The 13,426-nt window shown below is 44.5% G+C and overlaps 1 protein-coding gene across 1 annotated transcript in view; it reads right to left on the bottom strand.

Annotated features, from left to right (window-relative positions):
• The window catches only part of RNF43 (ring finger protein 43), a 53,992-nt gene that overhangs the window by 17,088 nt on the left and 23,478 nt on the right, over positions 1–13,426 (bottom strand). The window contains exons 4-5 of the mRNA XM_081944339.1: positions 5,605–5,679; positions 1,109–1,240 (exon numbers count right to left, since the gene is read on the bottom strand). Of these exons, the coding sequence (XP_081800465.1) occupies positions 1,109–1,240; positions 5,605–5,679 (207 nt within the window). The remainder of the gene's footprint in view (positions 1–1,108; positions 1,241–5,604; positions 5,680–13,426) is intronic.

Here is a 13,426-nt window from a genome sequence, read left to right as displayed (position 1 = left end):
ATTTCCAAGAAAAAGAACAAGAAACAAAGTCATTTATATTGCTGTTTTGCTTCAAAGGTAAATAGTCAAAGCAGAGAATAAAGGCATTCAAGAAGTGGTTTGAGGAAAATCCAGGACCATTGGCCAAAGAACCAAAATAATAGCTGAAAGCAACAGGAAAAAAAGGAGGAAGAATGGATCAAACTCTTTCACAAGGCAAATCTGCACCATGATAGGATTAGTGGCATCTTTTGAGGACTTTGATGTGAAAACAAAAAAATAGCTTAAGTTGGGAATAATCAAGGTACAGGTAAAGGAAGATAGTAGGTAAATAAAATGAACAGAAACCTCCTTGAGTGCACTAAATTTAACCAAGGCATGAAGAAATGATGAATAGAAAAATATGAAAATCAGCACCATTAATATCACAAATATGCCTTAGTTATATTTCTCCAGTCAGCAGTTCCTTACATCTAAGTTGGCTGGAGAGGGATTGGTGTTATAGTCAAACACCTCTGAAAGGGGAATTAATTTGAGAAATGTTGTCCTAGGCCGGGGGTGTCAAACTCAATTTCATTGAGGGCCGTATCAGGGTTGTGTTTGACCTCAGGGAGCCAGAGGTAAGAATGGCCAGGGTTGGGGTACCAGCTTGACATCACTCGAGGCTCCATTTTTTGGCCACAACAGGATCCAATTTTGGCCAAGATGGCCTCCTGTAGCTGTCTGCCAGTGAAAAAGGAGCCTGGGTGGGCCACACACGGCCTCCCCAAGCTCTGTTTTTGCTGGCAAATGGCTGCAGGAGGCCATCGTGGCCACAAACGGAGCTCAAGAGGGCTGCACAGAGGCAACGTGGGGCGGTCCTTCACGGTTTCCAGGGCAGTCCTGTGGGCCAGATCTAAGCACCCCACGGGCCAGATGCAGCCCACGGGCCTTGAGGTGAACACCCTTGTCCTAGGCTAAAGAGGAGACAAAAACGCAGCAGAGCTAGAACCATGGCTAATTGCTGTAAATTGTCTATGATAAAATGGAGAAAACTGTGGCTAGTTAAAGTATAGGTACGCAATCAACATTACTGTGATAATGACTTCAGGTTTTCAATAAGGATCCAGGGAAGAAAGAACGTATTTACCCAAGCTGGCATTTCCTTCACCTCAATCTTCACATGGGCTTCACGGTTATTGTTCACCACTCTCATGAGAAGTTCAGCATTGTGGCCCCAGATCAGAACAACAGGATGACTCAGCTCTTGAGGCTTCCTCAACTGTGGACAGATGGAATATAAATCAAGCTCTCTGGACCATTCTACAAAACACTCACTTGGCTTTTGGGAGAAACCTGGAAATCATTTTCTTAGCATGTTTCAGCAAAGATTGGATTCAAGTCTCATCTCTACTGGGAAGAAGGCTATCTTAAAATCACATTGAGTCATATGGTATTGCCCAGAAAGCTGTTTGCTTAGCAGACAGTTTAGTGATAAGGAGGCAATCTAATCACCAGGTGAGACCATCAAGCTGCCTTCAAATCCAAACGGTACTCCTTTCTGGTTTAGCTAGTGATACACTGAGTTTGTTTAATGAATTTATAAGGCCACCCATCTAGCCGATGAAACTCTCGGCAGCAAACATAAAATGCAAAATATCAACAGTTGTAACAAACACACCCACACCCCAGGTCAACGTTTCCTCATTAATATCTTAGGATAGCCATCCTATACATCGACACTGGAGCTTCAGAACTAACAGCCTGGCCCGAATGCCTGAAGGAAGAGTTAGTAAGGTTAGGGGTCATCCATATTTAGGGGCAAAGACATTCCATATGGCAGGAACCATGACAGAGAAGACATGCTTCCTAGGATCCAACAGGTGAAATGACCTCACTGAGGGGACCAGGAACATGCCCATTCTACTAGATTTAGTGGGTCAGGTAAAACCAGTTGGCGAGAGGTGGTCTCTCAATTACTCTGGCCCCATGCCATGCATCACATTAAAAGAGATAACTAGCCTGTTGAAGTGCAACCGAAATCCTGCTGGAGTCACTGCAGAGCACATAGCTATGCCTTGTGTGGGAGTATCATGGTGCATGCAATTCTGCACGTGCCGCTGCCATTCTGGGCCAACTGGTGCTTCTAAATACTTCTGAAGACAGTGTGAGAGTCCAAAGAATGTGTCGCAACAGTCCATGTGTGAGAGTGATTAATATGACAATGAGAAGCGCCTCCAATCCAGGAATGGGTGCAACCAGCGGTGGGATTCAGTCAGTTCGCACCACTTCGGGAGAGCCAGTTGTTAACTTTCTGAGCAGTTTGGTGAACTGGTTGTTGGAAGAAATCATTAGGGCAGAGAACCGGTGGTTAAATTATTTGAATCCCACCACTGTGTGCAAGTGGTGCACAAGAACTTTTTGTGTGAAAGCCCTCCTGGCCATAGGTGCCATCTGCTCCTTAGGTCTAAGCTGCAAGACCGTGAAGGCCCCGAGATTGCAAATCAACTCTGATTGGGGAAATGTAACCCCATTCAGAGTTAGCAGTGGAAAACTGCCAAGTATGGGGAGCTCTAGAACACACAGCCGCTCAGGGTTGTCAAGGTGGAAATGAGAGCTGGTTCTTCCCCATCCAGACCTACGTAGCCTCCAGGCATTGGGAAAATGCAAGCGCTTCAACAGCACCACTTGGACAGCCTGAGGCACAGATGGCACAACTGAGTGGCATCAGCCTACTGATGAAACTCCACCCTATGTCAAACCATATGCAGTGCTTTCATATAGATAGACATGAAATAGGTCCAGGGAGCGAGTCAAGCCCTGTGGCAGCTGAAAGGCAGGTGACCTAGGCCTGGACCTTTCCCTCCTACCAACCCCAACTGGGATTGGGGGAAGCAGAATCATTATTACAGGGCCTCCTACCTCCTGGGGTATCACAACTGATGGTATTAAAAGCTACTGAAAGATCAAGAAGGGCCAATGTGGACACATTACCCCCCGTCCCAAGCCTTCCAGAGGCCAGCTGCAAACATGATCAATTCCATCTCAGTGCTATATATATAGCTTGAACCCCAACTTAAATGAGTTCAGTTCCTCTAAATCCACTTCCTCCAAAGACATTTGACGCCGTATCTCTACTACCTCCTCAACAACCTTGATTGGAAGTTGGCCAGAGTTTGTAAGAAGTTAGGCAGCTGCTGGTACATAAATATTTTAAATGAATAAACAAACCTTCGTCTGTAATGTTTAAAGATTTGATGAAGATTGTCCAGTACAGCTGGGTACAGTGACGCTCTCTTAACGAGGAGCAGACTACTACCTCTTTTAAAGCAGGTGGAACCATTGCCTCTGACAAGGAGATATTGACCATCGCTTGAGCACATTACATGTCAACCTCTTAGGAGGCTTTAACCAGCCAGGAGGGACCATGGATCTAACATACAGGTGGCATTCCAGGGACCCTGTCCATTTCTTTGGAAGTAATTGGATCAAACTCAGGCCCGATAACTGGACAGCACAACTGAAAGCAGGACAACTTCAAGCAGATTCAAGCAACTTTATCCATCAGATGCTGAATGTAATTCTTACAATGAACCTGCAAAGGATCCCCAACTCCACCTTATCCAAAAGGGATCAAATCACTTAAAACAGGGTTGCTGGTCAGTAATCTGCAGGCACAATAAAGATGAAGAAATAAGCATATTTCACCCACCCACCCCATTGCCACAAGGCACTCCTTATCTCACAGAGAGGGTCTCCTCCGGGTACCTTCCGCTAAACAGTGCGGGCGGGCGGTGCCTAGGAATAGGGCCTTCTCTGTGATGGGCCCAACCCTCTGGAACGACCTCCCCCCCGATATTAGAACCACCTCGGATCTCCGCTCCTTCCGCAAGAAACTCAAGACCCACCTGTTTCGATTAGCCGGCCTGGCCTAATTGTAATCGTAATTGTATTTACAGGGAACATCTATTACTAACCTTCCTGGATGGCTTTTTAAATTTTAAATTGGGGTTTTAAACGGGTTTTAAAATTGTTTTAATTATTTAAATTGGTTTTGGGTTTTATACACAGACCGTATGTGTGCGTTGTTTTGTTTGATGTCTTATGTTATGTTTTGTTGTCTTGAACATGAACGGTCTGTACACCGCCCCAAGTCCCTACGGGGAGAGGGGGCGGTCTATAAATTCAATAAACCTTAACCTTAACCATCTGTATTCAGTCTTGCTATAAAGAGCAAGACTGAATACAAAGCTAAAGATAAAGCTTTCCGTTTTCCTGCACATATTAATTCTAAAGCATGGATGTTTTTTTGGGCCATACCGACTATTGCAATCATTCTTAGTGGAAGTTTCTATCTTGTTAACCCAGTATGAATTAGGGAGACAAGAACAAAAGCAAGTATCATCACAAAATATGTGGATTTAAGATTGTATTTGCTGGTGCAAATATTCAGTCTTCCAAGCTACAAGACAGGGGAAGGAGTTGGACCATATCATTTCAAAAATCTCTTCCAACCCTTAAACACTATGATTCTATGACTTAAGGCATTCTCTTTCATGGGCCAGAGATGAGATGAAGACAATGTAATGGGGACAATAAAAAGATATTACCATTACATGTTTGTGCCATGTTTTACTCCAAGCAGAGAATAGGTCCTTAGAGAGTCGGAAAAAGCAATCAGAAGCCGTATTATTGCTGTATGCCACACCCAGTGCCCTTATAAATTTGATAAATAATTAAATCTGATTAGCTTCACTGTAAAGACAGGCTATTACTTTTTTTGAACAGGATTGCAAAATGTCCTTGCTTATCAACAATTAGGTCATTTTTAGCTCCGAGATTAGAAGACGCATTGAAATCTACACCATCAAAGAGGTACCAAAAGAAATCCTTGAATACTGCTTTCCTAGTATTCAATGTTAGTGGTGAAATAAAATGAAACAATATTTGTGGATGTGGTGTGATGGAATTAGATTCCAAAGAGTACTTGGGTCACATCCATTTTCACTTAAAAAATACTCAAGCATTGCTTAGCTCCACTTTTCCATGTTTCATTATGGCAGAATGCCATGCCTAACATTAGGAAATATGAGGCTACCTGGTCCAGATAGGAAACTCTGTATATCACATGAAAGGGCAGCTACAATATTTTTGTTTTTACAGGTCACCTGACACAGGAGGAAAGGGAGTCAGTCATCTAAAAGCCGAAATAAGGGAATATGAACAGTGCTGTCTTTCTCCCCCAGAAGCTTAGTTGCCCTCTTCTCATATCCATTTCTATGCTGGTGACCAACACGCTTCGCATGTAGGAAAAGAAATGGACCTGACAATTTCCTCTGGAAGAAAAACACAACAGGGGAATACAGTCTGAGGAAACAGGGCTACCAGGGATGAAGATGCAAGAGAAGCAGGCTATGCATAGTCAGCTCAAATGAGATCCTGGGATTTCTGATTGCCCCTCTACTTATCAACTGTCCCAATTCATGATGGCCCATCTGAAGGTCATTGCTTTTGTCAGGTCCTCTAACTGGCAAATTAATAAAAGGGGAATGAGAGAAGGAAGCGCTGGCCCTCTCATTTTTTTTTGAAAGCAAATCTGTTAAAACAAGAAAGGAACATTTCCCCTTTTCTTCAGAATCTCCTTACCTGGTCAGCAGCATTCTGGTCATCTGTAATGTCAAAAAGAACAGCCCGAGCTCCCCTCTCCCCGGCCAGTTTTGCCTGCAAAGAGAGGAAAGAATTCAAGATAATATATGTGAATAACAGCATCATCGTGACCACATAATCCCTCTCATTCTTTGTTATCCTCCTCAACGACTAGATTGCACATCCATGGAGATTCTCAGTCATCCAGGTCGTGGTTGTCTCAAAGGTGCTTTTTCAAGAGGGAACCGGACTTCCTGGTTTATCTTTGAAGACATTTTGTTTCTCATCCAAGAAGCTTCTTCAGCTCTGACTGGATGGTGCACACTTCAAACCCCCAAATACCCTAAGGCAGAAGCTTCTCCACCCCAAGGATATAATACCCAGACACAAACTGAGCAACGTGGTATATGCAGTACAATGCAGTGAGCCATGTGAAGATCTGTACATTGGGGAAACTATACAATACAATACAATAGAATAGCAGAGTTGGAAGGGACCTTGGAGGTCTTCTATTCCAACCCCCTGCCTAGGCAGGAAACCCTATACTGTTTCAGACAAATAGCTATCCAACATCTTCTTAAAGGCTTCCAATGTTGGGGCATTCACAACTTCTGGAGGCAAGCTGTTCCACTGATTAATTGTTCTAACTGTCAGGAAATTTCTCCTCAGTTCTAAATTGCTTCTCTCCTTGATTAGTTTCCACCCATTGCTTCTTGTTCTACCCTCAGGTGCCTTGGAAAATAGTTTGACTCCCTCTTCTTTATGGCAACCCCTGAGATATTGGAACACTGCTATCATGTCTCCCCTAGTCCTTCTTTCTATTAAACTAGACATACCCAGTTCCTGCAACCGTTCTTCATATGTTTTAGCCTCCAGTCCCCTAATCATCTTTGTTGCTCTTCTCTGCATTCTTTCTAGAGTTTCCACATCTTTTCTACATCGTGGTAACCAAAACTGGATGCAGTATTCCAAGTGTGGCCTTACCAAGGCATTATAAAGTGATATTAACATTTCACATGATCTTGATTCTATCCCTCTGTTGATGCAGCCTAGAACTGTGTTGGCTTTTTTGGCAGCTGCTGCACACTGCTGGCTCATATTTAAATGGTTGTCCACTAGGACTCCAAGATCCCTTTCAGTTACTACTGTTGAGCAAGGTACCACCTATACTGTACCTGTGCATTTCGTTTTTGTTGCCTAAATGTAGAACCTTACTCTTTTCACCATTGAATTTCATTTTATTAGATAGTGCCCAATGTTCAAGTTTGTCAAGATCCTTCTGTATCTTTAGCCTGTCTTCTGGAGTGTTGGCTATTCCTGCCAGCTTGGTGTCATCTGCAAATTTGATAAGTTCCCCATTTATTCCTTCATCCAAATCATTGATGAAGATGTTGAAGAGTACTGGGCCCAAAACAGAGCCTTGGGGTACTCCACTGCATCCCTCCCTCCATGTAGATGCAGTTCCATTGAGGACTACACGTTGAGTGCGGTTGGTCAGCCAGTTAAACAAAACAACCACTTCATAAAAGTACGGCACAACAAAGGAGAACAAACCCATCAGGACTAGATTCAGCAGTCCAGGTGCATTTAAAAGACAAAGGCTACTCTTTTAAAGACAACAAAGTTCCCATTTTGGACAGAGAGGACTGCTGGTTTGAAAGAGGGGTCAAAGAGGCCATCTATGTCAAAACTGAACAGCTCTCTCTCAACATAGCGGTAAGGATACGGCATCATTTATCTCCAGTCTACAACACAATCCTTTCAACAGTTTCAAGAAGGCTCCACACCGAGTTACACCACTCAGGTTACCCTGATGACACAGATAAACCTCCAGGTGACCTTAACTACTCTCTAAAAGAATGCAAAGGACCAGCTGTCTTCAAGGAGTATAAATCCTTCCATTCCCCACCATCCAGTCAGAGCTGAAGAAGCTTCTTGGATGAGAAGTGAAATGTCTTCAAAGAAAACCCAGAAAATCCAGTTGCCTCTTGAAAAAGCACCTTTGGCACGACTAGATTGCTGTGGTTCCCCGTCTGTGGGAAAAGAAGGCCTAGTGCAGGGGTGTCCAAACTTGGGAACTTTAAGACTTGTGGACTTCAACTCCCAGAATTCCTCACCAGCATGGCTGGCTGGGGAATTCTGGGAGTTGAAGTCCACAAGTCTTAAAGTTCCCAAGTTTGGACACCCCTGGCCTAGTGTGTACTGAGTTACCTGTGTCTTTATAAGGGGAAAGCTTCATAAAAAAATGGATTCTTTACACCTAAACAATGCATTTATTTATTTACATCTACGTTTACAGAATACAATCCCAGTTTGGGAAAAGGAGGCTGTCTAGATTTAGAGCTGTATAATATCACAATTGAAAAGGAAGAAATGGCCCAAAAGGAGTGTGTGATTTTGTACTACAGGTAGTCCTCAACTTACGACCACAATTGAGCCCAAAATCTACGTTGCTAAGTGAGATATCTGTTAAGGGAGTTTTGCCCAATTTTACGAATTTCTTGTCCCATTTGTTAACCGAATCACCGCAGTTGATACGTTAGTCACCCGGGTGTCAGGCGAATCTGGCTTCCCCATTGACGTTGTTTGTCAGGTGGTTGCAAAAAGCAATCACATGACCCTGGGGACACTGCAACCGTCATAAATGTGAGTCAGTTGTCAAGCATCCGAATATAAATGAGGTCACCATGGGGATGCTGCAATGGTCGTGAGTGTGAAAAATGGTCACCAATCACCATTTTCAGTGACTTTGAACAGTTGTTAAATGAACTGTTGTAAGTTGAGGACGACCTGTATGGAGTCACAATGAAATTGGGGAGTTCTAAATGTCTTGGGATCCATAAATTGTATTGCCAGCTCAGCCCATTTGTTCAGATATTTAGAACAATTAGAAGCAGCCATCTTCTTCCCTGAGCCTGGAAGATGTTCCCTGTAGATTGTGCCCCCTACAGGCCAAAGCAATGCACTGCCCGCCCACCCCCGCCATGCTCACAGGCACTCATAATGGAATTAGACTGGGGTAGCCCACTCCTTATAATATCTGATCTGAATCTTTATAGTCGATGCTCTCTGCTTGAAGAAGCAGAGAAGCAGAGTGATCCGTTACTCCGATGAGCCACAATGAGCCGCGGTGGTGCAGTGGTTAGAGTGCAGTACTGCAGGCTACTTCTGCTGATCACCGGCTGCCAGCAGTTTGGCAGATTGGTTGTTTTTTTTGGATATGTATATAATTTTTTTTAACTTTGGGATGTGTGTTTTTTTAATGCTGTACAGCGCCCTGAGTCCTTTTGGAGAAGGGCGGCATATAAATCCAAATAAACAGAAACAGATTGAATCTCACCAGGCTCAAGGTTGACTCAGCCTTCCATCCTTCCGAGGTGGGTAAAATGAGGACCCAGATTGTTGGGGGCAACATGCTGACTCTGTAAACCGCTTAGAGAAGTCGGTAAAGTACTGTAAAGCGGTATATAAATCTAAGTGCTTTTGCTATAGTGCTCTTGCTACTCCGGTATTAAAAAAAAAAACAGGCCTCTATCAACTGTCATACTATATTTTTCTAAGCAGTTGTACAACTTTAAAACAGCTTTTATTCAGCTTAAAAATAGAAACGTGCCAATATATTAAAATATAGAAACCACATAAATCAGTGGTCACAAGCAGTGGAGCAATATCATGAGATGCAAATGTCAAAATGAGTCAGCCTTGCTTTCAGAGTAAGTCCAGACTATAATTAGGACTAGGGATGGGCCACAACACTGGCACATTGAGACCTGCTTTTTGGTTCAATCCTTGGCATCTCCCATTAAAGTCGTTCTTAGGCTTTCCTCCGCAGGGAGGAAAGGCCTGTGGCTCTGAAAGGATAGCCCCTTTCCCGCCTTTTACATCTATTGCAAAGCCGAGAATTGCATCCAAATTCAAGAGTGATCCAAAAAAAAAAGTAATTTGTGACGTGTGTGCGCGTGCGCATGTGCATGCAACCGTCATGCGCACATAGATGCTGACTTGAGCTGGTCTCAGCTGAAAAGACGACAATGCCGCAGCCGCCAACAAAAGGCAAGGCCCCACTCTGGGTCGGCAAGGTGTGATCTTACTTCTCTTTGGAAAAGCTCAGGAGCCATCTAGGACTTTTGACTTTCTATTCCCCTCCTCTCCAGCCCAGCCCAGCCCTGCCCTACTTGGAGAAACAAAGCTCTCCTCTGTTCCTGCCCCACACTGAAAGCAGCCCTGCCACCCAAGCGCCGCAATGCACCCGCCTGCTCCCACTTCTCCCTGGTCTACCTTAAATTCCCCTTCCCCACCCCTTCCGCCCTAGCTAGCTGGCTCACCTGCTTCCCTCCCCCACATCCTATTGGCACTGGATCCCCGCCAGGCCCAGCAGGCCCCAAAGCCACCCGCTGGCTCTGCTTCAAAGACTAGGATGTGAACCGCAGCCCTGCCTCACCAAAGCCCGGGGCTGTATGAGCCATTCAGCAGGAGCTTTTCGCCAGTTCTGAGCTTTGAGCTTCAGTGCGGGCAGCCTTCAGGCAGGCACATGAAAAAGGCAAACAAAGGGGCAGTGGGCACTGCCAGGCTCAGCCTCTCCCTGAAACAGGAATTTGGGAATTAAGTCCCTCAGAAGACCTCACCTGTCCTTTAAGATCTGATAGGTAGAGGTGAGCAAAGGACACAGGCAGACACTTGAAAGCACTCCGTTTCCTTATCACTCTCAAGATCTAAAGCTGAGCCCTGGCATGTTCTACAATTAACGTATCCATGGGGAAAGCAATGCCATCATCAGGGCACTCCGTTTATGGCCACAGACTTCAATGAAGCAGGCAGGGTTCATGTATGCTCGGAATAGAAAGGGGACTGGCATACTCTCCAAGTGCATTACGAGCGCCTGCCTGCAGGTAATCCTTGATGTACGACCACAATTGAGCCCACAATCTCTGTTGCTTAAGTGAGGCGTTTGTTAAGTGAGCTTTGGCCCGTTTCACGACTGTTCCTGCCACAGTCGCTAAGTGGATCACTGCAGTCGTTAAGTTAGTCAGTAACCCGGTTGTTAAGTGAATTTTGCTTCCCCATTGACCTTGCTTTGTCAAAAGGTTGCAGAAAGTGACCACACGACCTCGAGACACAGCAACGGTCATAAGGGTGAACCCGTTGCCCAAGCATCTGAATTTTGATCACAGGATCACGGGGATGCTACGAAGGCCGCAACTGTGAAAAATGGTCCTAAATCACTTTTTTTCAAAGCCGCCGTAACGGTCCCTAAATGAACTCTTGTAAGTTGAGGACTGCCTGTATTTAAGTCAAGTGGATGGTCTAAACAGGGAATGTCTGCCTTAAAGGACGTACAATGACTCTCCTTTTTCTCTTTCCCCGAGTACAGAGACAGAGAAGTTTAAGACTGCCCTGATGATGGGATGGGTGGGTTTGGGCAGTAAGGCCAAAGCATAGGAGAGTGATGGCGAACCTTTTCTCTACCGAGTGCCCAAACTTAAAAGTGTGCGCACGCATGAGCGGACAGGCACATGCATGCGCAGCAGAGACCCGAAGACCAGCTGGCTGGCGGGAGGCGGGGCATCCCAACACTGGCAACGCAACAAGAGGTAAGATCTTTTTCTTTTGTGAGCTTCTGTTTCATCGTTTGCAGAGAAACAGCAGCTCACAACAGAAACGCCACGGAGATCTGACCTGGGGCGATGACAGGCATGCCAACAGAGATTGCTCTGTGTGCCACTTCTGGCATGCGTGCCATAGGTTCGCCATCACAGGCATAGGAGGTCAGCCCTTTTGTCATGAAATGCTGGCAGAGTGGGCCTCTCCTTAACTAAGCTAAGCCAGTAGTGACTTCTTGCCTCTTTTTATTTCCTCTTTCCCTTCTCTGTAAATCCAGCCCACCCACTCTCATTTATAATTAGACACAAGCACTGCAAGAGCAACTTCTTACATATCCACTGGAGTCAAGATTGCAATATCTTTCCCTCCTTCCTCACCCTAGTCTCAGAAACTGACTGGCTATCAGGATTGATGCAATGCCAGAAAAATGTACCTTTGATGATTTTGCAACCTGTTCCTGTGGAAGGTGACATTTCTCAAGTTGGTATAAAAGCTGTGTCGCATTCAAAATCATGCCTCCAAAAATCCCTTTCAATGTTGCTCAGAATCCAGAGATTGGTCACTTGACAACTGGGGGAGCAAAACGGTCTCTGCTGCCCTTGATCTTTGCGACCACCTGGTTCCTTACATCACACTAGGAAGTGGGTAACCTTTGGGACACTAACGCCCCCCAGCCCCCATCTGTGGTCCCAAATTCCACAAGACCATTATGCAATGGTCAACCACCAAATCACAGGAGAGCAACATTTGCTTTGCAAAAACAGGAAATCATCAGAAAGGTGCCTTAAGAATCCAATAAGCTCATTGTTATTTTAATAAATCCAGTTCCCAAAATTTAGGAAAACAGGGACTGAACATTCTAACCCTAGAGAAGTGATGGCGAACCTTTTAGGCATAGGGTGCCCATACTGGAAAGCACCTGCACCAGAGCACCGGAAAGATGACAACCAGCTGGCTGATCTAGGGTGATGACGTTGGTGCCCACAGAGAGGGCTCTGCGTGCCATAAGTTCCCCATCACACCCCTAGACCTTCTGGTGACATTTGTATGTTACTTGCCAATGCCAAAAGCAAATGCCAAGGCCTCGGCTACAGTCCTATCTGCAACTGCAATCCATTTCTTGGCTTGTTTATATGCTTTGCCTCTGTAATATACATGAGGATTAAACATGAGGATTACAGGTAGTCCTTGACTTACGACGATAATTGGGCCCTATTATGTGATCTTCCTTGCCACCTCTGTCAAGTAAACCACCGCCGTTGTTAAGCTAGTAACGTGTTTGTTAAGTGAATCGGGCTTCCTCGTTGATTTTGCTTGTCAGAAAGTCGCAAAAGGTGATTACGCGGCCCCAGGACGCTGCAACCATCATCTATATGAGTCAGTTACCACGTGTTTGGATTTTGATCACGTGATTATGGGGCTGCTGCAACAGTTCATAAGTGTGAAAAATGATCCTAAGTCACTTTTTTCAGTGCTGTTGTAACTTTGGTCACTAAATGAACTGTTGTAAGTTCAGGAGTAGCTGTACTATTAGATCTGTAACTGATCTATTGTTCATGCAATTTAAGAAAACTTAGAACAAGTTCCTAGAATTGATCTGAACATGTTATCAGAACTTTATGATCCCCAGACTACATATAACCTTCTGAGGCTTTGTATGCTGTTCCTCCAAAAATTTATCATTAAATTATATGATAAATATTTGAGCTGCGTATGCTTTAAAAATGATTCAGAGGAAGAGATTCACACCTCACATAAACACACAGCACTTTTCTGCTACTCATTAAAGCGTATCTAATTTTCTTCAGGTTTTCTGAAAGATGCTGACGTTTTAAGGAGTCAAATCATTAAAGCAACGTGTGTCTAATGAAACTCTCAGAGCAGTGGCACTTTATTTCAGGCTCAGGCCTTGAAAAGAAATGCGTGAGCTTTAATGAACAGCAGAGAAGAGCTGCCCTTGCATAAGATCTGAAGCACTTCTGCCAAATTATTTTTGAAGCAGACAATGCTAACCCTAAATGTATAGTATGAAATCTAACTAACTAACTCTAATTAAGATGTATTTAAATTAACTTCAATGCCATTGCTATACTAGTCCTTGTTGTAGAGCGCAAACACCAGCACACTACTCAAAGGGCAAGATCAAGTTCAGCCCCCCCCCACCCACCCCCTACACAACCCTGCTGTACTTTTGGAGTATAACTTTGGACTAACTATTACT

Source organism: Natrix helvetica (genome assembly GCF_964273705.1).
Source record: "Natrix helvetica genome assembly, chromosome: 2".
Taxonomy (NCBI): Eukaryota; Metazoa; Chordata; class Lepidosauria; order Squamata; family Natricidae; genus Natrix; species Natrix helvetica.
This window is presented reverse-complemented; position numbering and strand designations above follow the sequence as displayed.